Source organism: Chenopodium album, chromosome 9 (assembly GCF_948465745.1).
Source record: "Chenopodium album chromosome 9, dcCheAlbu1.1, whole genome shotgun sequence".
NCBI lineage: Eukaryota > Viridiplantae > Streptophyta > Magnoliopsida > Caryophyllales > Amaranthaceae > Chenopodium > Chenopodium album.
In genome coordinates, this window is record NC_137842.1 from 5,140,346 (window position 1) to 5,164,986 (window position 24,641).

The 24,641-nt window shown below is 32.9% G+C and overlaps 2 protein-coding genes across 4 annotated transcripts; both read left to right on the forward strand.

The window, feature by feature from the left end:
* Window positions 1-10,596: 10,596 nt before the first annotated feature.
* LOC145558304 (F-box/kelch-repeat protein At3g23880-like) lies at window positions 10,597-13,486 on the forward strand. 2 transcript variants are annotated; one of them, XM_081619505.1, is made up of 2 exons: window positions 10,597-10,750; window positions 11,950-13,486. In XM_081619505.1, exon 2 carries the CDS (start codon window positions 12,021-12,023, stop codon window positions 13,107-13,109), a length of 1,089 nt encoding a protein of 362 aa, XP_081475631.1. In that variant the 5' UTR covers window positions 10,597-10,750; window positions 11,950-12,020; the 3' UTR covers window positions 13,110-13,486. The 2 variants fall into 2 exon arrangements, with proteins under 2 accessions (XP_081475631.1, XP_081475630.1); XM_081619504.1 differs by having other exon boundaries at window positions 10,602-10,750; window positions 11,983-13,486.
* Window positions 13,487-18,821: 5,335 nt separating this feature from the next.
* LOC145559447 (putative membrane protein At3g27390) lies at window positions 18,822-24,479 on the forward strand. 2 transcript variants are annotated; one of them, XM_081620872.1, is made up of 10 exons: window positions 18,822-18,948; window positions 21,014-21,122; window positions 21,249-21,441; window positions 21,612-21,748; window positions 21,856-22,144; window positions 22,359-22,465; window positions 22,574-22,745; window positions 23,054-23,249; window positions 23,332-23,572; window positions 23,722-24,479. In XM_081620872.1, the coding sequence occupies exons 1-10, from the start codon at window positions 18,855-18,857 to the stop codon at window positions 23,945-23,947; spliced, it is 1,764 nt and encodes a 587-aa protein (XP_081476998.1). In that variant the 5' UTR covers window positions 18,822-18,854; the 3' UTR covers window positions 23,948-24,479. The 2 variants fall into 2 exon arrangements, with proteins under 2 accessions (XP_081476998.1, XP_081476999.1); XM_081620873.1 differs by having other exon boundaries at window positions 23,767-24,479.
* The last annotated feature ends 162 nt before the right edge of the window (window positions 24,480-24,641 follow it).

Consider the following 24,641-nt stretch of genomic DNA (forward strand, 5'->3'; position numbering starts at 1 on the left):
ATCATCGGGTTTGGTTTTGGGGAGACATTTTTAGGTGTCTACAAAGAGAGAATTAGAGAATTAATGATTGCGAATGAAAACTGATTGCTGATGAGAATTCGTGAGAATTGGTGAATGAAAATGGTGTTTTTAATACATTATTTATAGAGAAAATCAGCCAAAAAGATAAAATATCAAAACAGAGCACTTGGCGCACGCAAAACGAGGTTGGCGCACGCAAAACGAGGTTGGCGCACGCAAAACAGAGCTGGCGCCAGCACCAACTAATTGGCGCCAGGCGCCAATGCCTGGAGTCAGGCGCCAGGCCTGTTTTTAACGCGTTTTCGAAAATCAGATAAGTTTGCCGTACTGGAGGATAAAATCGCATCTTTTCCTCGAAAATGCTATTTGATTTTAATTAAAACTCTGAAAAGTCAACAAAGGTCAATTTATCAATGCTACTTGAATTAGGAATGAAAAGAACCTTCTAGAAGAATCTAGAAAACTAAAACCATTCCTAATTGCATTAGGAATGATAAATCATATTAGGCCCCCCCCCCCCTAGATCATTGGGCCGTACATAAGGCTCAAACCGGGCCCAGTTTAGTAAATTGGTCATAACTTCCTCAATATTCATCGGAATTGAGCTTATAATATATTGTTGGAAAGCTCTTGTGAAGCCCCATCCAACTGTACTACTATTGGACCCATATCATGGACCAACCAAACTGGATTGGCTGTTTTCCTAAAATAAGTTTTCAAAAACAGAGAGAAGAGAAAAGAAATTAAAACTTTCCGCAACACTAGACTTTCCACACTTTCACTTCATTCGATTATGATTCGACGTGAAAGGTACTCATCACCGGTTTTGATTTTGGGGAGACACAAATGGGTGTCTACACAAATTAAGATTTTACTTGTATATATTTTACCGACATCGTAATTTAATATGACTTAAATTTAAAATAGACCCGACCAACTTCACCAATCTTGACTTAGACACTTCAATTGGGATCTCGTTACAAAAATTTTGGACTTAGAAATTAAACTTTGGACTCTAAAAGGTAGACAAAAAAATAAAATAAAATACCTCAAAAAGAGGAAAACCCACCAACTATAACACTATATGTTATCAGTCTTATGACTCTTATCACAAATCGACAATGTTTATTTGTTTGGATTGAACACCCCAACTTTGGTAAAATAACTCTTAATTACTCTCTTTGTTTGTTTTTGTTTGTACTCTTAATATAAGTACTCTCTTTGTTTGTTATACTTGTATTTTGATTTTTATGGTCAGCTATTAAAAACTTTGAGTTTAAGCCATATCAAGTAGGATCTTTGTTTTTTTCTTTTGAGAGAAAGTAGGATCTTGTTAGCCTTGATTGAATAAATATTTTCCAATTAAAATATAAACTTTTTTACACTATATAGTATAGATCTGGCAATTCTAACCTGACCTCGAACTAACTTGACCTAACCTGAACCGAAATGGAGTTGCCTCGAACATGGCCCGATGCCCGAAATAACCCGACCCGAATGACCCGAATCGAAATTAACCCGAAACCCAAACTTGACCCGGCTCGAAGTGACCCGACCAGATTTAAAACCAAATTAATTGACCCGAATCGACCAACATGTAGTGGCCCGACCCAATTTGACCCGGCCCGAAGTGAGCCGATTCCTGAAGTGAATAGGGTGAAATGGTGAATTACTTATTTTAGGGCTTCTTTCTTTCCAAAGTAATAGGTTCTCACGATTTTTTTTATTTTCTTAACAATTTTACTTAATTTTTCCAACTGCGAGTATATTTTTTTAAGTGAATTTATTTTAGTGACTCGACCCAAACTTGACCCAACCTAAATTGACCCGACCCAAAATTGACCTGACTCAAAATTGACCCGAAAATTGATCCTAAAAATTGGCCGGACCTAAAATGACTTGACATGAACTGACTAGACCCGAACTTGGCCCGACCCGAACTTAACCCGAAGTGTTGACCTGAATTTGACCTGAAACTCGAATGCACCCTACTCGACCCAACTTCGATCCGAATATTTGCTGACCTGAAATTGACAAGGCTCAAACCCGACCCGAACAACCCGTTTGTCAGGTCTAATATAGTATAACTCACATATAATTGTACAACAGATAATGCCCGAATTATGCTCGATTTTCAAATTTAATATGGAAAAGTAATTGAAATATAGAAGTCTCTATATAAATGTAAATGTAAGTCAATTGACAACCCATAAATAAATAAATAATAAAGTTTTAATCAACTAATTGAATTGGGTAGAAAAAATGTGCACAACCATACATAATTAGACTAGGGATGGCAACGGGTCGAACTCGGAGCGGATTAAGCTAAATCCGACTCCGACCCGACAGGAAGTCGGATGTTAGATCCGACATCCGACTCCGACTCCGACATCCGACATCCGACATCCGACTCCGACTCCGACTTCAATATCCGACCTCCGACTCCGACTCCGATCCAACCCGACTCCGATTTTTTTTTTCATTATTCAATATACTTTGAGATGTTGGGCTATTTGGGCCTTTACAACCCACACCCAATGCCACCATGACCCACACAAAAATCCACTATTTATTGGAGTCGGATTCGGATAATCCGTCAGAGTCGGACATTTGTCGGAGTCGGATTTTTTTCTCGGATTTTTTGTAGGATCCGACTCCGACCCTCCTCCGACTCGGAGTCGGATTATTTTAACGGAGTCGAACTCGGATTACTTTTTTCTCGGACTCAGAGCGGATATTTTACCTCGGATCGGGGCGGAATAGGGTCGGATCCGGACTAGATTGCCATCCCTAAATTAGACATAATGCTCTTAGGGTTAAAAAAAAAAAAAAAAAAAAAAAAAAAAAAAAAAAAAAGGAATTAAGTAGAGTTTGAAAGGGAAAATTTTCTCCAAAAAAAGATTTTGCTTTTGTTAGTGTAATACATATTTGTACTCAAATATGTGTATTGGAAATCGTAAAAGTTAAAAAAAAAATTCCATTCAATTAGTTGGAAAGGCTACATAACTAGGGTATATTCTTGTGCATCTAAGGTGACTGTACCACTCATCAAGGACATATTCTTAGATGTACCCTTTTGCATTTAAGGTGACTGCACTAGTCATCAAATACCCCATTTTATATACCAAACACACATATATACTATGTACTACTGGAGTATTGGTATATATTAATTCATCTCCTTCCTTCAATCTTCTTCCTATTTTATTTCTTTTCTTATTTCTTAATTTTCACATACATTTTTCTCTTTTTTTCCAAATTCTTTACTTAATTCTTATTTATTTATTTTTTTTTGAAATTTTCTCTCTCCACGCACTGTGTTTGATATTATCTTCTTCTATTAAAATTTTCTCTCCTCCATTTTTTATATTTTCGTTGATCCGTGATGGATTTAATTGAATCTTGAAGAGATTGTAAGTATAAGTTAGTGTATGTTATTGATTTGTAATTTGGTTTAATTGGTTATATTTTCTAAATTTGTGATTAATATACAATTTTTGGGTATTTGCATTTTATAATAGGTGATGAACACAAGTTGATTGTACTACTTTTCTCTTCACTTTTCTTTCCTATCATAGTTTAATCAAAATTTTCATCAAAATTTCAATAATAATTTTCATCAAAATTTCGATCATAATTTTCATCAAAATTTTATTTACCTCGGTTTTTCCTCTTCCGTTCGTCATTTTCTCTCTCCTTAGTTTTCTTTATTTTTATCTTTTGTTTCACTTTTTCATTGATTTTATTGCTTACTATGGAATCAGTGGTTTGTTTTGTTAATTAGGTTTTTTTTAGGTTATATTCAATTATAATTGTATCTAATTTAATTTCTTTCAATATGATCTATGTATGAATTTCGATTTTTTTTATGTGATTTTTTAATAAATTTTGATCAATTTGATTAGGTTTGTGAACATGTATTCATATGAATTGAATTTACGGCCTATAATTATGAACATAAGAAAATTGAAGAAATAAAAAATAAATTGATTATGAAACATACGCATTATAAGTATTAAAAATATGAACATATGCATTTTTGAAAATGAACATACGCATTTTAAATATGAACATATGTATTGCTTCATTTTTGAATGCGTATGAACATAATTAAGCATTTTAGAAGGTGTCCCTTAAAAAAAAAAAGCATTTCAGAAGGTGAACATATACATAAAGATATGAATATATGGATTTAGAAAGTGAATATATGCATTTCAGAAAGTTTACAAAAGGATTCAAAATATGAACATAGCATTTAAGAAATTGAACATATGCATAAAAAATATGAACATATGCATTTCATAAAGTAAACATAAGTATTCAAAATATGAACATAAGAATTCAAAATATGAACATATGCATTTTAGAATGTGAAAATAAGGTATACGTTTGATTTCACTAATTTTTTGACAATTCCAATAAAAAATTTTGAACAACAGAGTATCCAACAATGTTCAAACAAAATTAAGTGATAATCATATAAATTCAAACAAAATTAAGTGAAATTTACATAAAATTGCCTCTTTTTGGGGGAGAATTCGTTTGATTTTTCATCTCATCTCAAATATTCATGATTGTTTTTACAGAGAGAGTGAATTGTGTTTGATTGTCAGAGAAAGAAAATCAAGGGAGGAGTAATAAATTTCAAAAATTTAACTTTAAGAGTAACTTTTTTTAAAAAAATTATTTTTAAAAAATAATAGCTGTTGAAAGTAATGGTAGAGTGGGCTGTATTTTAAAATATGTTTAGTTTTTGGGTGGGCTCATTTTGGTTTGAGGTTTTTTTAATGGGGCACGTTTGAAATTAGGCTTGTGGGCTGATGTTGCATCTAAAATAGGTGCACAACAGCACAAGGGTGCAGCTTAGACCTATTGCGTAACTAGGGGTGAAAGTTTGGTTTGTGGTGTGGGTTATAGCCCAAACCGAAACCAAACCATATTGATTTGGTTTGAGATTTTTCAAACCGTGTCACACCATATTATTATTTGGTCAAACCAAACCACACTGTTTTCACAATTTTGGGGGCTTAGTGTTTTGAGCTTTGATTTGTAACTTTTTTTGGGCCTGACTCAACATAACCTATTTTTGACCATATATAGTAAGACTTAAATTAGATTTGGGCTATAATTTAGATATGTGCCTATTGGATTTTTTTTTTTAACCAAATCGCAATATTAATTTGATTTGATTTATGATTCGATTCGATTTTAAACCGTATTAGTTTCACCTACAAACGTAACAAACAAAAAGAAAAGGAGGGTGTATCTTTTAGTGGGTTAAGCTAGTCCAAATAAACACATAAATAAAATCTATAGCGAAAAATTTATAACGACTTTTTTTTATTATTATTTTTTATTTGGAACAAACCAACAAATATTTTAACACTCTGCTTTAATTTCAATACCTTCATAGTTAATTGCCGCCCCTACAAGTAGGGGTGAACATGGTCTGGTTTGGTGCGGTTTGAGTCTAAACCAAACCAAACCGCAAAATACGGTTTGGTCAATTTTCCAAACCAAACCAAACCATATTAGTATTGAAACCAAACCAAACCAAACCGTAATAATGCGGTTTGGTGCGGTTTGGTTTGCGGTTTATGAGGAGACAACATTTTTTTCTAAAAATTGTCAAATATTAATAAAATTATAATAAAGTTCAAATCATTAGCTCAAAGGGATTGAATTATACTACAAATTTTTAATAAAAATAACAACCAACTAATCAAGTGCTCAGTGCTAACACAATAACCCATAATAAAAATAATACATAACAAATTAACAATGGAAAAAAACATAATACATTTGTCCAAAAAAATAATTCATACTACATTATAGTTATATGACCTATTGAATTTTAAGTATTGATATTTGAGATTGAGTATAGTAGTATACTGACTTTATAGTCTTCTAATGATTTTTCATTTTTTTTTTCATAATATATAATAACTATTTTAATTTATTTAAAAATTATATACATATTAAAATGCGGTTTACTGGTTTACGGTTTGGTTTGGTTTATAATTTTTGAAAAACCAAACCAAACCGCAAACCGTATTTCCCAAAAAATCGAAACCAAACCGTAAACCAAACCAAACCGCTAAAATGCGGTTTGGTCTGATTTGGTTACGGTCCAGACCAAACTGTGTACAGCCCTACCTACAAGTCTACAACAACATTTTGCTAATAGGGCCTTAATTTTAATCCCATATTAATGCAACACAATTAAACTATTTTTTGATCGACTTCTCATCAATATTACATAATTACAAAAAACTTGCGATACATTTCTTGATGATTACGAGGTATTAATATATTTTCCATTGCTTTATTTAATTGTAAGTGATACACAATGATGTATAGTATAATGATAGTTAAAGCATTCCACCGCTTCTAAATGATTTATACATTACTAATTATTATGTTATGTCCCTATGTGTAATTTATAATAATACAATTTTCAATATACTTCCTTCGTTTCTTTTTAATTGCTACAGTTTTCCATTTTAGAAATTTATAATTAGTTACAATATTTTCTATTTTTTTTTATATTCTTTTTTCTCTATCTCTCTCCTACTCACATGGATCCATCTTTTTTTTTTTTTTTTTTTTTTTTTTTTCTATCTCATCTTTAAAAAGTGTCTTAAAAACTGTAAAAATAAAAGTATAACAACTAAGAAAGAAGATGGTATGCCCAATTCTCAATCTAATGTCGGCTCAATGTATGACCAACTTATTTTTGCAAAATGACAAATTCTTATTGATATTTATTTTATTTTAAGTTAGGTGGGCTAAAGTTATAGTTGAGCACTAGGTTAATCCCGTGCGATGCACGATTTTATAATAAGAATTGAACACATATTGAAATAAAATATCTATTTCCTCCGTTTTCCTAATTAATTTTTGATTAAATATGAATATACAATTCCCAAAAGTGCATAATTTTCATATTTAATTAGGAAATTTCAATTAAATTATATTATTAACTATTGTTAACAAATCATAAATAACTAAATAACAAAATATCTATAGAAAACCAAAAATTTAAAAATTCAAATGGAATTTAATTTTCAAAGCAATGTTAAATAGGGTAGCTTGTAAAGGAAAAATATGACATCATCCATGTATTTTGGAGGGAAAAAAATAAAATAAGAAAGTGACACGTAGGCAGTGATGACATCCGCGGTTGTTACTTTAGTATATATATAGATAGATAGATAGATTTGAGCATAAATCAGATATTTGATCTAAAATCATTTTGGATCGGATATTACATATTTGGAATTTGCAAGGGCCTGTTCTCTTCCGTTGAAATTCAGTTCAGTTCAGTTCAGTTCAGTTCAGTTCAGTTCAGTTCAGTTCAGCTCAGTTCAGCTCAGTTCAGTTCAGTTCAGTTCATTTCAGTTCAGTTCAGTTCAATTCAGCTCTTAATTTACGTCTAATGATATTGCTAATGATATAAAGCCAAATTTCATTCTTTTAAGCTCTTATTAATAATAATAATAATAATAATAATAATAATAATAATATTAATAATAATATTAACAATAATAATAATAATAATAATAATAATAATAATAATAATAATAATCAATAAGTAATAAATAATAATCATCAATAAATAATATTAATAATAATAATAATAATAATAATAATAACAATAATAATAATAATAATAATAATAATAATAATAATCAATAAATAATAATAATAATAATCAAAATTAATAATAATAATAATATTATTATTATTAATAATAACATGTACATTTGTATATACACATATGTATAGTAATAAATAATCAATAAATAATCAAAGATCACTAATCCGTAGTTAGAAATCACTAATTAATAAGTTCAGTTCAGTTCAGTTCAGTTCAGTTCAGCTCAGCTCAGTTGAGTTCAGTCAATCGGAACATGCCCTAAGTATGATATTTGTATCCGATAAATTTGAAATCCGAATTATTATATGATTATTATGTTTCTTAAAGTATTGTCATCAATAATGAAAAATTTAATATAGTTTTTTTTTTTTTATTTATTTGATTTTTACTTTTCTATATATATATATTGGTGTTTAGAGAGCCACAAGGGCGGGGGTGAGAATCGATCCCAGACTCTAACCACTTGAGCTATTCCTTACTCTCAAAATTTATATATTTTAGTTGTAAATTAAATATGATAGCTCGATCTTATCAAAACTTATTTGAATTTATTTTTTCTAAACCTATCTTGTCTAAATTTGGAATTGAGTTTGATAAAATAAGACCTTAACATAAGTTTGTGAATAAAAAGGCAAACCATATCATCTCAATTAATTAATAAATGATCATTTGGTAAAGAAAATAATGTACACAACCAATCCTAGTGGTAAAATAAATGAAAAGTTTCGTTCATTACACTAATATATATACGTGTGTTTATGTCATAGATTATTAATTTAAAACCAAATATAGAAATGTATTACAGAGTAATGTTTATCTGTAACTCATTAGGGCCACAAATATCCTTAGTTCATTACCTTTTCTTTAATTTTTTTAAAAGAAAATTTAGATTCGAACTCGTGACCTTTGTGTTACGCTAGCTCTTATACCATGTTAACGGACCATCTTAACCAAAATCTTATATTGATGATTGAGATCGTACCCAAGAATATGTTTTATACTCTATCAAGACTGAAATCCTTTAATTAGGTTTAAAAAAATAAAAAACCAGGAATAGGCAAAATTCTAGACATATGGATCGAATATTTGTTAATTGTTACCCAAACCATATCCAATTGTAATCAGTATCAGATCAAATCCAATGTGAATCAAATTTTTTAACATTTTGATCTTCAAAAAGACAAAAGGTTTTGCATGGCCTTAAGCTAAATTGTGTCAATTTTGCTTTGAAATACATCAACATTAATTTTGCATATTTATTAAATGATTAAGCTCATACTACTCAAATAAGCAAATCAAAAGGTTAAAGACTAACTAACTCACTCATGGTTGAATCAAATCGTGTTATCGTATATATCAATGCAAATACATTGCCAACATCAATCTTAAATATTTTAAGCATTGATGTCAATTGTCATGAAGATTCTAAAAGAGCATTCGAGCTAAAAATCCTAATACAAAACTTGATTATATATATATATATATATATTTTTTTTTTTTTTTTTAGGAACCAAAACTTGATTATATGGTATTAGTATCCGATTTGAAATTGATATTTGAATATCTAAGGGCCTGTTTTCATTGACTGAACTCAGCTGAACTGAACTGAACTGAGCTGAACTGAACTGAACTGAGCTGAACTGAGCTGAGCTGAGCTGAACTGAACTGAACTGAGCTGAGCTGAACTGAACTGAACTGAACTAAACTAAACTAAACTGAACTGAACTAAATATTTTATAAGAGAAGGAAATTAGGAGCTGAGCTGAATTGAACTGAACTGAACTGAATTGAGCTGAACTGAATTGAGCTGAACTGAACTGAACTGAACTGAATTGAATTGAACTGAATTGAGCTGAACTGAACTGAACTGAATTGAACTAAACTGAACTGAATTGAGCTGAACTGAACTGAATTTCAACGTAAGAGAACAGACCCTAAGTTATTATACAAGTATTGGACTATTACTTCCCTTAAAAAAATGTCAACAACAGTATGTGGTAGTCCAAATGATTAAATGTAATTTAGTTTTTTATTTATTTATTTTTTTCAACAACCAAATCATACCATACCATATATGTATATTAAGAGTCTGTTCTTTTCAGCTTAATTTTAGTTTTGTTTAGTTCAGCTCCTAATTCTTTTCTCTCATAATTAATTCATTTCAGCTCTATTCAGTTGAATTGAGTTCAGCTCCAATCAATTCAGTTTTGTAAATCAGAACAGATCCTAAGACTAAAATCTTTTAACTTTGAATTTTCGTACATCTGTAAAATAAAAAAAAAGGGTATTATACACACAATTTTGGATGTTTAAACTGGATGTTTGCCACTTAAAATCGACTTGAGAAATGAATATAAGATTGGGAATCGATATCTTACATTATTAAATTAGATACGTATTAGAGTTTTGAATTTGTATATACTACTTCTGTTACATATTATGTGTCAAATAATATCTAAAAATTGCACATAATATATAATAAAGGTAGTAACTTTACTCATCCCTAAGCTAAATTGTGCTCATTTTGAGTTGAAATTTGAATATATCAACACTAAATCGACTAATTTATTAAACAAAAAAGGTCACCTTACCTACATAGATTAGCGAATTAAAAGGCCGAACACTAACCAACTCACTTTATGATTGATTCATATTGTGTTATCGTATCGATTCAATTCGCTACATTACCGACATCCATCTTAAATATAGTAAGCATTGATGTCACCTGTCACGGAGAATCTAAACGAGCATTCGAGCTAAAAACCACAATACAAAATTACAAAAAAATGATCATCAATCAAAATTCAAAAGAGATAGACATTAACAACCGAATTTCCTTGACGTGTTCCTTGAGTTGGAAGAAAAGTAGTGGACGCCTCTATCTTTTTCTTTATTAAATCAATTTTAAACAGACATTTTGCCTTTTTTTAAGGTGACAATTAAAGTTGACTAATTGCTTAACCCCTCTTGTAATTTAAGTAGCTTAATTCACTACCCATTAATTTCATTGCATTTGTATAAAAACCCTTTTTGCTGTAACAAAAACCTAAAAACCCTTTCCTAATTCAGGTACTCTTCTTACTTTGATCTTTCTTTTTTTTCTTAATTTTTGTGCCATGTTTTGATTTTGTTCATACCCATTTCAATTTAACTCTAAAGTTGATATTTTTTGTATTTTTTTCCAATAATTTCTTCCCAATTTTTAATTTTGTCTTAGCCCATGTTGATTTCAGTTTATTTATTGATTGAATTGATGTTGCATGATATATTCAATAAATATTATTTGATAATCTGATTATTAGAACAGGGTAGACTGGTAGAGTGATTTGGTTTTAGAATCATTCTTCTTATGGAATTAATGAAATTATTATACAGGTTGTTGATATGGTAGAATCTTTTATTTCTATTTTGATTTAGTGATTTGTATCAAGCTGAATCTTTGTCGTTGGTTTTAAGTTCTGATCATTGTCCATTATTATGAAGGTAGTTTGATGTTTGTTGGGTTTGGAATTTTGGATTGTAATGGATTAATTGAATAATTAATTTGTTTTTTTATTGTTTCATTGTTTGTACTATTTATTAAAAAATTAATTGCTGAGTATTAAATAATGATCGTGCTTTTAAATTAAGGGTCAATTAGAAACATCTCTATAATCAAAGGATAAGGTTGTGTACATCGATCTGGCCTTCTGACCGGGCCATTGCCAAGAGCCTCTTTGGAGGCACTAGGGTAATATGAGTATTGCTTGTAATATTTCGTGTGTTGGAAAAAAGGAATCATAGAGTGTTATTTCCTCAAAATACCATGTATAAGAAGCTAGAACATTTTGTATTGGATACCAAAAACAAGCTAGGAGAAGAAGATTTTGGTAGTAAGCCTAGTATGTATGGTGGAGACATGAGGAGGCCGAACATGGATGGGGTTGGACCGAGAATAGCTGTGTTTCTAATAGGAAGTAAGGGAGGCTAAACCATGCGTAACAACTACTTAATACAGGAGGGGTTCTAATTGGGGTTGTAGTAGAAATATCTTGTTTTACTATTTGACATTTATTTAGAAATTAGAATATCCTTATAAAGTATGACTATTAATTCATAATGAAGGATCATATTTGCTTGATAATTGTTGTTTAAGTTCCTATAGCATTTGATACCTTCGTGGTCAATTTCATTATGAAAGACTTCTTACAAGATTAAGACAAATTGCTTATGAGATATTTTCTTGGCACTTTGTGTTGATTATTTTTGTATTCACCGTTCTTGGTCAGATTTGTGACGAGGAGAGTTTTGTTCTTTTTCAGAGTTTAACTACAATCACAAAGCAGTAATAGAAGAATCAATGGCAACAGGGGGTTTATATGACGATTTGGTGCAGGAAATTCTAATGAGGTTACCAGCCAAGACTTTGCTCAGATGCAGGTGTGTCTGTAGGTCTTGGTATTCCTTAATTACAAATCCCGATTTCATTTTGGCCCATGTCTGTTACAACAAGGCTAAACGCCATCTTGTCCTTTTGCGAAGCTTTGATCATGCAGAAAAAAAGGTGAGGTATAAACTCTGCCATGATAATGAGCAATTGGATGAGATAATGACAATTGATTTTCCTTTTGTTAGTAAACATCATGATTATTTTAGGATGGTGGGTTGTGTGAATGGGTTAGTATGCTTGTCGGATGATATTGTTGAAGTAACAGATACTTTGATTTTATGGAATCCGGTTATTAGGAGATTCCTGACCCTTCCTGAACTCAAACTAGATGTTGAATCAACTGATTTGGGTCGGTCAGTTTTTGGTTTTGGGTTTGACTCTTCTAAGAATGATTACAAGGTTATCAGGATTGTTTATCTTAAGAATCCGGATTTTGAAGCCCTCCAAGTTGACGCCAAAATTGCAATTTTTAGACTTAGCTCAAGTTGTTGGGAAGTTAATGGCTCTGCTTCAGTCCCTGTGCTTGATACCCGGCAAGCTTATGTAAATGGTGTTATTCACTGGTTGGCTTATAACAAGCTAATTGTGGGGTTTGATGTGAAAGGCGAGGCATTCAAAGACATGATGCTTCCCCAAACCTTGCAGGATGCCAATATTAGCGATTTAACCATCGCCTCATGGTGTGACTTGCTTTCTGTATTTGAAAATGGGTATTGGTCAGGGAAGCTTAGTTTGTGGATTATGAAAGATTATGGTGCGCCTAAATCATGGGTAAAGCAGTTTGTGATTGAGTCATTTGTAATGGTCAGAAGTCTAAGAAGCAATGGCTGTGTTATACTGCAAAATATCGGTGGCAAACTAGTTCTATATAATGCAAAGACCAATCAGTTTGAGGAATTCAAAACCCATGTTGAGGGTTCTATTCGTGGTTTTCATATGAGATCATACCTAGAGAGTCTAGCTCTATTAGATCAGAAGGACTCACACGGTGTTCTCTAGACTGTGCTCGAATACCATTGGATGGTGCAAAAAACTGATGAAGACGAATATTGCAGGAGATGGGAACGAGTATACCCAGAACTTTTATCAGGATGATCACGAGTTGTACATTCAGCCTGCCGGTATAAATAATTTTTTTTTTTTGCTTTGTTTCCCGTACGTGTTTGTGTGTTAATATATGAATATAGGTTTTACATAGTGATGCTGCTGATGGATCTTGAATTTTCTTTGTAAATTCCATGGAGTGAATGAGGTCAAACTGTTGATCTTATTGATGCATCAGGTCACATTGCAGGATAAGATAGTGTTGCAACTTTCAAAAGTGTGCTGTAAAATTATTTGAATCAATGTTTAAGTCACACCTTGAATTGATTTGATGAGCTTGTCTGCATATAGTCTATGATGTTTACATGAGACTGTATTCTTGACTTGAAGTCCAATGTTTATCCTTTACCCACTACAGTTGATCGATTGCAAAGTTTTTAATGCATTTGAGTGCAATTAGAGTTGACTAATATGTGGAATTGCAAAGTTAATTATGCATTGAGTGTACTTAAGGATAGTTGCTTGTGTGACTTGTATCCAAGATTTTTTTATACTCAATTTGAGGGCATTTCATTATACAAAAATATAAAAAGAATTTCATGGTTTGGAACACAATGGAACATCCAAAGATATCACACCATTCGGAGCAGAGTTGCTAATAGTCACAACTAAGGTTTCCCAACTATTAGGCAAAGAACTCAACATGAACAATGTTAACAATCTTCATAGTAGTCAACTTGTTAATACTATGTATATAATAGAGATTGACTTCACACCCTTTGATTTCAAATTAACTAGTTTCTTGATTAATGATGCTTTAGTATGAGAGGCCTTTCTTTCAAAAAGACCTTCAAATTTCTTCCACAATTCATAAGAGTCGGATTTTTGTGACACGTGGTTGAATATGCTAATATGAATTAATTGTCTAGTAGTCTCTTTTTGAAACATAATGGCTACCCAACTATTGTAGTTGGGTCTAATAGTCTCTAAGTCTTCATTTTCAACTTCACCCAATCTTTGTCATTTATTTTTTCAGGTTTTGTTAGTTTAACAATGCTACTATTTGTCTAGGTGGTTGTTTTTATTGGTTTATGTATCTTTGCAATATAACGGGTCTTTCATCATAGGTCTCCAAATTGAGTAATTAGTTGATGTCAATTTAACCATCAAATTACTACTACTTGATTCCATAATGTGACAAATTGAACTATGGCTCTGATACCAAGTTGTAAAGATCGAAAAGAGGTAATTACGACACCTACAATGTCACTCACGACTATACGAGGCAATCAACCAATAATTCAATCCAATCAACCCAAATTCTTACAGAACCAAATCACTAAATAAAACCCAGAAATAAGACGGTAGTGTAGACACCCATTTGTGTCTCCCCAAAACCAAACCCAGTGATGAGTACCTTTCACGTCGAATCATAATCGAATAAAACGAAAGTGTGGAAAGGTCTAGTGTTGCGGATAGTTTTATTTCTTTTCTTTTCTCTCTGTTTTTGAAAACTTTATTTTAAGAAAACAGCCAATCCAGTTTGGTTGGTCCATGATATGGGTCCAATAATAGTGTAGTTGGATGGGGCTTGCAAAGACCTTTCCAATGATATATTATAAGCCCAATTCCGATGAATATTGAGGAAGTTATGGCCAATTTACCAAACTGGGCCCGGTTTGAGCTTTATGTACGGCCCAATGATCTTGGGGAGGGCCTAATATGATTTATCATTCCTAATGAAATTAGGAATGGTTTTAGTCTTCTAGAATCTTCTAGAAGGTTCTTTTCATTCCTAATTCAATTAACATTGATAAGTTGACTTTGTTGACTTTTCAGAGTTTTAATCAAAATCAAATAGCATTTTCGAAGAAATTATATTATTTTATCCTCCAGTACGGTAAACTTATCGGATTTTCGAAAACGCGTTAAAATCAAGACTGGCGTCCAACCCCAGGCCTTGGCGCCTGGAACCAGGCTTGGCGCCAGGCGCTAGCCATTGGTGCCTGGCGCCAGCTAGCCAGGGTTGGCGCCAACCTTGGTTTGCGTGTGTCAGACTCTGTTTTGTTAAATTATCTTTTTTGGTTGATTTTCTCTATAAATATCGTATTAAAAATTCCGTTTTCATTCACCTACAATCATTCATCATCTACATCTATCATTCACCAATTCTCCTCAAGTATTAGCATTCTTTCATACATTCAATTCTTTCTTACCTTGTTTTCATACAAAATTCCGCATTCACAAGATCAAGAAGTTGCCTTCGCCCTAGACGTGAAAGGTTTAATTTATGAGGGTTTGGTCCCAAATCTCTCTTTCAATTATTTAATTTAATTGCTTTGTTTATTATTTTCCTTGAAGTTACTAACGTGTGTATTTTGTTATTAGAAAGAGGTACGAGGCATCAAAGTAAGTACTTTAATTGATTTATTGTTATTATGATGTAGATATCATGTTTAGATTGTTATTACGATATTCCTAGTATCATGTCTAGGTTATTTTTAGTATTAACTATGATTGCTATGATGCCTTTTATTTTCTTCCTAATATTTATTCATGTTAGTATCATATTAGGGCTAAAGATTTGATTTTTATTGCTTAGTGACATGCTAGGGTTTGTTATTAATCTTGTTAGTATCATGCCTAGGATCTTACTTTTATGCTTTAACATGAATATTATTATAATTATGATTATTATTAATTATGATTGCTATGATTATGATATTCGTAATTGTTCATGATTATTATTTATGATTATTATTGTTGCTTGATATTATTTATTGCTTGATCACCTTTATTGCATGTTTAAAGGGAATTTGGTACTTGTAATCGCGCTTAATAAGATATTTAATAATCTTGTTAGGGTTAATTGTGATTATGATTCAAGTGATCGCCAATAATAGTTTGTTTGTGCATTAATATTCAACCAACATAGATTAAACAGGTTTAGGGTTAATCCTAATGATTGCATGTTAATCAGAAAGCGCACATGAATACGATCAGAATAAAGTAGAGGCCTATTATTAGGGCAGGTTCAATCTCTTTTAGGTTGGATTTGTACCATCATCCCCGAACCCTTATTTGGTTCATGACCTTATGGAGTTGACGATCTCTTGGATCGTTAAGGGGTGTAACCTTCATCCTGTGAACGGTTTACAAGTTCCTAAAAAACTTGTTGGCGACTCTTTTGCTCTATCTTCTTCCCTTTTGGACGCCACCGTACTTTAGTGTATGATCACAGTGGGGTTCAAGCTAGTGGGATTTAAAAGCTTGAAAATATTCCCCACAGGTAGCAAAACCCAATAATAATAGGAAGAAATGATAACAAACAAAACACATGAATCATATGTGGACAACCCCTTTGACGTGAACGATTTTGATAAATCGGGGGGAAAAGTACCCCAAATGAGAGACCATCTGGTCTATCTAGCAACAATTACGACCTAATCAAAGCTCAAAACGACGATTCAATCCTCTAAAATGAAGCTTTTGATGCCAGATACAAGCTGTCAATTGAGCTTTGTGCCCAATGCAACTGTAGAATGTCTGGCAACGGACAATTTTATAAAAGTTGCCCTGAAATATCCGATAATGGATACCCCTTTAAAAAACCTCACTTAGCTCTCTTGTGTTTTCTGAGACAAAAATTACAAAGAATAATAACTTGGGACTAGAGGTGTCAAAAGTATACTCGATCTAACCCGATTTAAAACCAACCTAAAAAATATCCGATTCAAATTTAAATTCACGTAGATACAACAATTTGATATAACTCAACTTTAAAAATTGAATTGACCTAATCTGACCATATCAAACCTGATCCGAACATCCGAATTGACATTCTACCCGGGACATTTCTAGTTATTACGGAGTACTCCCTCCGTTTTTAAATACTTGCTCCACTTTCTATTTGCGGCCGTTTATAAACACTTGCTCCATTTTCTTATTTTTGTAAAGCTTTTACAATATTTAATCAATTTCTCTCATTAAGTGGTCCTAATATATATTCTCACTCCTCCAATTCTCTCCACTATTTTTGCTTTCTATAATTTTTTATTGTTCCATCAACCCCCCTAACTCTATATTTTATTACTTTCTCTAATTTCTCCTAAAACTCCGCGCATAGAAAAATGGAGCAAGTTTTTAAAAACAAAGGGAGTAACGATTAAAGTCACATTAAAGGGGGTGATTAATCCATAAAGCAAGATTTGAGTTGGATATGGTGGGGTTGAGAAGGACCCATCTAACGACACGGCACCAGCATTCATTGCCATCTAACTGACATATGGCATCTTCTAGTCATGCTGCCACCACTAAATCTTCACTATTTTCCCAACTAATTAAAATTTTCATAACATTAATAATTAATTATGCACTCAAATATCATTAACAAACAAACAAAAAAAGTATTATATTTGAGAAAATAAAAGTATACTACTACTGTATAGAGCTGTCAGTTTCTGACCCGAACCGTTAAACCCGACTGTTTCGAATTGATCCGAAAAGGAACTGAACTGTTTAAAACCCCTTTTTTGGAAACCGAAAACTGACCCGACCCAATTTTTTCCAAACCGAAACTGAACTAAACCGAATTTGTGCAAACCGTTACTAACCCGACCCGTTATCAAGCCAAACCGTTACAACCCGAAACTGAAAGCAACCCAAACTGATTACGTTTAAACCCGATAGTAACCCGACCCGTTTTCAACCGAAAACCGTTAAAACCCGATAAAAATCCGATAAACCTAAATCGTTCCAACCCGTAACCCGTTGTGACCGAACCGGTTATAATCCGTAACCCGTTGTGACCGAACCGTTTACGACCCGTAGCCCGTTATGACCAAACCGTTTAAAACCCGTAACCCGTTATGACTGAGTCATTTACAACCTGTTACCCAATATGTTTATGATCTAATCTGTTTCAACCCACTACTCGATAAACCCAACTTATTTATGACTTGACTTGATTATAACATGACTCGTTCCTACCCATTATATGACTAATTCGACTCGATAATCATCCGACTCAATTTTAACCCGATATGATTTGATTAGAAACCCGTTTCAAATTGGGTAAACTCGTTTTCAAACCAACCAAGTTCAATCTAAACCGATTATAACCGAAACGATAATGGTTGGACCCGATTTCACCCGATCTATTTTGAACCGAAACCCATTTTCGAACCGACCCAGTTAAACCCAAACTGATAATGACCCGAACCAATTACGACCCGTCCTGATTAACACCCGAACTGTTTTTAACCGAAACCCACATTAAATGGGCTAAACCCGTTTTCAAACCGACCCAGTTCAACCCAAATTGATTATGACCCGAACCGACTAAAACCCGACCCGATAAGGACCCGATCCGAATAGAAACTGCTATTAAAAAAACCAAACCGAACTGACCCGATAATTTTCAAAACCGACCCAAACTGACCCGTTTATTATTTCAATCCGTTATAAACCGACCCGTTATAACCCGAAACTGATAAACCCAACCCAAACCCGAACTGTTTAACCGAATTGACACCCCTACTACTGTATAATATTAATGTTAATAATAAGGCGGTTCATCAAATTCATATACTTGTAAGTTAATTATAATTATTCTTCTACAGTCTACACGTACTATCAAAATTAAAAATTTCTTTTGTGTAAAAAAAAAAAATTAAAAATTTCTAGAAAAATAAAATACAAATGAATGTACCAGTGGGATTTATAGCGAAGCTTTGGAGCTTCATCAAATTTTTGCCCTTTTTCATTTCGCTCTTTATTTTGGGCATCCTCAAAGGTTATAATACTTCTCATATTTTTTTTTGATAAATTTTTTGTTACAATCAATATATATATTTTTGTGTAATTTTTGCTTTTCTCTTAAAAAAGAAGATATCTTTTGTTGCATGTTTTGCTATGTAATTAATTTGGAAGGTTAAGAGCTTGTATTCTTGCTTACTTAAGTTTTGTTATTTAATTTGTAAGTTATGAGCTTGTTTTTTTTCTTAATTGATTGCTTAATCTATGTATTAAGAATTATATGGTTGCCTAACTTTTAATACAGATATAAAGTGTATGTGTAATAAATGGTGTAAGAGCAATAGGTTACGTTTGATTGAAGGTAGTCATTTTTTTAGGGACAATTGGGGAGATTACTAGTATTTAATTAAGGTGAATGATGTTTTGATGGTTAAGAGTCCGAGTTAAGAAACTTAATACAATCTTTGAAATCCCGTCTTTTCACTAAGACCCTATTCACTTCACCTTAAAAAAGTTGAGTTCAGTAAAAATAATTTCAGTTAAGTAAAACTCAATAAACTTAAAGAAAAATATAATAGAAAATCAGTAAAATTATTTTCAGTTCAGTAAATAATTTAAGTTCAGCAAAAATAATTTTAGTTCAGTAAAAATAATCTCAGTTCAGCAAAAATAAGGTGAAGCGAACGGGGCCTAAGTGAGCATAAATCGTCTCAACACGATACATAAGTACTCCGTAGTCTGTAAATAGGCAATGCTGATTGAAAGTTTTTAACTCATGCATTGGAGAGTACATATAATGATATCATGGTTTTGTAGTGTCCCTAATAATGGAGATTGTTGAAGTTCACTACAATCTATATTGTTCCTCTAGCAATGCAATTGAACCGACTATAAAAGAATACTTAATAAAGGAGAGTCAAAATGAATGTAACTGTCCACCTTATTATTATCTTATCAAAACTAAATCACTTCAGCTAGAATTTGAAATTGGATAGCCTATTATTATTTTGAACTAAACTAATCTGAACTTATAACAAATTTCACCTAGTATGGTGATTATGGTCTTATTGAGTAGTTGGCAGAAATGTAACACTGCAATCATAGAGTTCCAAATGAAGCATCTAGTGTGTTTTTTTTTTTTTTTTTTTTTTTTTTACAAGCATGTAGTGTTAGATTTTACGGAGTAGTTGGTTGACAATATGACCATCACTAGTTGCCTTGCTACCATTCAAATCAAAATTGTATTGTATCAGAGATAGGAAAAGGGATACAGACATTATGAAAACTTATGCTAGCTTCATCATCCAAAAATTTGATAATTGAGGGTAGTCGAGTTTCATATCTAAATTATTACGTGCCAACCACATTCTTGTGTATTGACCTACCAAGTCTGGTTGTCCATGAGGATGTTAATGAGACATTGAGTCACTGAATGTTTATGTCGACCGTGTTTATGATCTCATTCATTACTAGCTTTGGCTTTGCATTTATTTGAAGATTTTCTTATATTATTAAGCTCGAGTCAAGCTCCTGGTAAAAGATTTTAGGAGTTGCCTGCACATTGTACAGAATATGTCAGACAAAATTGTTGTTTGATACTAAATTATTTTCAGATGGCCAATTTACATGTTAAAGGACACTTGTTCTCACTTGGATTTTCCAAGAATCAAACAAGTATATGCAAATTTATTACTCTGTAGTCTTAATCTTGGCTACAAACTCGCCTTTTGCATTTTGTATGAACCAATGACAGTCCCAAAATTTTCTTGTTCTCTACTAGCAGTTTTGCAGTTCAATTGTTACAAATCACATTGTATGATTCTATTGTAGCAGTTTCATACAAGTAATAACAATTTTGTGGAAAATGATTGTGTGACGACTCATTTCACCCCTACAATTGTGAAATACATAGTCAGGGTAATTTATAAGGTGGGATGATTAACAAGGGAAACACATTTTAACATACAAAATGAGATTTGTACAGAAAGATGCGAAATAGATACGTACGGCAAGATACATATTATATAAGTGTGATCATGTAGGCTTTAGGCTAATCATATTTTGCACAAATTGATACTCTTGATCTGATTTACATATTGCAGCTTTAGTCATCAGTCCGATTGCAGCTGGCATTATCGGTGTTGGAAACTCTTCAGTGATTATTGGACTTTGGCCTGCCCATATCATTTGGACTTTCTACTGTGTAGCAAGGTGTGCTTTGTTCTTTTCATGCTATTCTAGCAGAACAAATTATATGCCTTCATAAATCTTTATCACTTTCATGGTATTTTACTATTGTGTTCTTAAACCTATTGTATTTTGGCATTTGAATAACAGAACAAAGAAACTTGGAATTACGCTGAAGATTTTGATGCTGCTTTCCTTGCCATTGCCTCTTGTTCTTTGGCCTATTGCTGGTATTCTTGGAAGCTTTATAGGTGGCTTTGGATTTGGGTTTTTTTCGCCAATACTTGCAACTTTTGAAGCTGTTGGAGAAAATGTCACTGACAAAACCTACCATTGCATAGTTGTAAGTCCAATTTGGTTATTCTTTACCAAGAAATAGAGGATGATGACCGTCCTGAAGGACCTCAAACATTATTCTTCTTGTCAACCTTTTACTTTTTCGATTGCAACATAGATATATTCTACGGACTATTACTATTTTGGATTGCTTACATTTGTTATTTGTTGTCTTAGGATGGCTGTTGGGAAACGATTCAGGGAAGCTGCACGGTGGTACGGGACTTCACTGATTTTTGCTTCCACTCCTACTTCTCCTATATGGATGAGCTCATCATGAAAAGACCCGCTGATGAGAAGCCTCTAGAGATAAAGTAAAGATAAATTGTGTTTTTTCCAAAAAGATAATGTGCTTGTTCATGCATAAGAATTTTTTGAGGATTGGATGTTTCTACTCATGTACTGTTTTGTCTCTTTGTAGGCTATCAAGGTTGCCGGGTTGTTTGTTGGTCAGCCTAGTCGGTTTGTTGATAGATGTACCTTCGATAACAGTTCTTGCTCTTTGGAAGAGCCCATACATGCTTTTTACTGGATGGAAAAGGCTAATTGAAGATTTCCTTGGAAGAGAAGGACCGTTCCTCGAGACAGTATGTGTCCCATTTGGTGGTCTGGCCATTATCCTTTGGCCTCTTGCCGTGGTTGGATCAGTTCTTGCTGCATTTATGTCTAGTTTTTTTCTTGGATTCTATGCTGGTATTGTCGTTCATCAGGTGTGTGATCTTTACTTTGTGAGAGAGGATTTAATGTCTTTTTTTTTTATAAATATATATATAGCAAATATCAGATATAACATACTCCGTATCACAGAAGCAATTGCAACATATATGATAATACGTAGTATTAATTCCTTACGTATCTAATATACTCTTACTAACATGCCTTGAAAAACCAGTGAGATGATGTTAATTACTTAAATGGTCACAGGAAAAATCTTTGAGAATGGGAATTGCATTTGTTGTAGCTGCTGTCTCACTCTTCGATGAGTATGCAAATGACTTACTCTATTTGGAACCCGGATCACGCCTTCCCAGGTATCTTACCGAACTTCAACCATTAAGTTTATCAATTTATGTACAAAATTCTCTTCCCTCACTGTCAGATTACAATTGAATTTTATGGCAATTTTTTGGGACAGCCAGGCCAAGATATCGTAATCATGTCCCTCCAGATAGCTTACATAGAAGAACCTCATCATATGACAATGGAAGTAATGTTGAAAAGGATGGAAAAGAAGAGCTAAGTGATTCAAAGCTTATCTCACAACGCTCGAGAACATTGAAAGCAGCAATTCAACAATATAAGCCTATAAAGGTAAGATGACATGCATGATCCTCACTCCTCACTGAGTTTCTATGCCACTTTAGTAATTGCATTACTACCACCGAATAATCCTGCACTAGTACTTACGAGAAATAATTTTATCACTTGTAACAATTCTTGGTTGTGCGAGCCAAATCTCTCATTTTTCCCAACTTTGAAACACTTTCTTGATTTAGGAATGCAGGTTGGAAGGGTGTTTTAATAAATTAGAAGATAATCTTGATTTTTGAATAAGATTTTCTGATACTAGATTCGTTTCTCATGATATCTTACTGCATTTTATTGGTGAAAATTATTAGGTACTGGATTGGTTGTTTAAATCATGTGAGGTGAATGGAAGGAAATTACTTCATGAAGGTCTGATAAATGTGAGAGACATCGAAGAGTGTGTTGTGAAAGGGGACTGCAAGAAATTGGGTACTGCACTCCCTGCATGGTGCATTTTGAAGTGTTTGCTTGCCTCTGCTAAGTCGGATGCACCTGGTTTAGTCATCTGTATGGTTCTACCACACCTGACATCCTGTAATTTTTTCAGTATTGACGTGTATGCCCTAATCCTCGTGTGTTTTTTCTGTAGCTGATGAGGCAGATTTGACGATTACAAATTGGCCAAGAGATAAAATGTTTCAGTGGTTAATCGAACCTTTGTTGGTCATGAAAGAGCAGATCAGAATATTAAATTTGGATGACAGTGAAGAGGCTTGTTTGCGTCGAGCAATCATGATTTGCAAAAATGAGACACCAGAGGATTGGGATAATATTGGGTTTCCATCTGAAGATAATGTCAGAAGAGCACAACTACAATCTGTCATCAGAAGGTATGTATTTGCGTAACATATAGATTATATCAATGCAACTCATAAAAGTAAAACTATGATTTTGCTTTCTACTTCCCAGCAATTTAAGTCATCTAGAGGGTTATGATTTAAAAATGCAAGTAATAAACAAAACATTATTGTCCCTCTAGATTGCAGGGGATTGTGGGATCCATGACAAGAATGCCAACTTTCAGGCGGCGATTCCAGAATTTGGTCAAAGTATTGTATATGGAGGCTGCCAAGACTGGTGCCTTGGTGAACTACATTGTGTCAAACTCTACGGAAAAAAAAGCTACACAGAGTGAGAAGTTGGATCAAACCTCAGAAGAAACAGCCAGGGGAGGAAGCCAGGATAACGTGGCAAATATTGTATAGGCAGGCATAGCATTTCTGAGATATTTTGGTAGTTGAGTTGCAGTCTTGCAGATGCTGGAATCAGAAAGGGAGACTTTCAATGCCAATGAATGGAACTGATCAACCAACTATCAGATCTTTTGTAAAGATTAACTCTACCGCTAGCCCACAGCCCCATATTTTAGCCAGCAATACTAGGTTATAGTTCTTTTATTGACGCTTTGACAGAAGATCATGAATGAACTAATTAGTCGATTGCTCTCTTATAGGAACTAATTTTATGATTTTGGTCGCTAAGGCATCTAGATGTCCTTGGTCATCGATACAACCAGTTGTACCATATGCATGGTTCCAAAAATATATTATTTGACCTGTAAACTCATTTGGAGTCCTTCCAAATGAATAAAAGAGCCAAATTAGTAGCTTAAGTAGGTTCTACAGTAGATATTACCCTTTGCCCCTGTCAATGACAAGCATAGATAGTAAAATGATTAAAATCCATCTTGTTTGTAGATAATATTTTTGATTAATCACACTATTATAAAATATCTTATATAAGTTGCTATAGTTTTCTGTAAGAACCTATCTTATTTGTTGTGTTTTCAGATTTTATGTAATGCAAATTCTCATCTGATTTGACAAACCAGATACTCAGATGCTAATGGAAAACCAGACACTGTAGTACTTCTAAAGAAGGGTAAAGAAAATTTGAAAC

Bases quoted from the DNA above. Each gene is read 5' to 3' on its own strand.
- LOC145558304 (XM_081619505.1), top strand. From the start codon at position 12,021: ATGGCAACAGGGGGTTTATATGACGATTTGGTGCAGGAAATTCTAATG.
- LOC145559447 (XM_081620872.1), top strand. From the start codon at position 18,855: ATGAATGTACCAGTGGGATTTATAGCGAAGCTTTGGAGCTTCATCAAA. The intron at 21,442-21,611 runs GTAAGTCCAATT...TTGTTGTCTTAG, and splicing joins AAACCTACCATTGCATAGTT to GATGGCTGTTGGGAAACGAT. The intron at 23,250-23,331 runs GTATGGTTCTAC...TTTTTTCTGTAG, and splicing joins TGCACCTGGTTTAGTCATCT to CTGATGAGGCAGATTTGACG.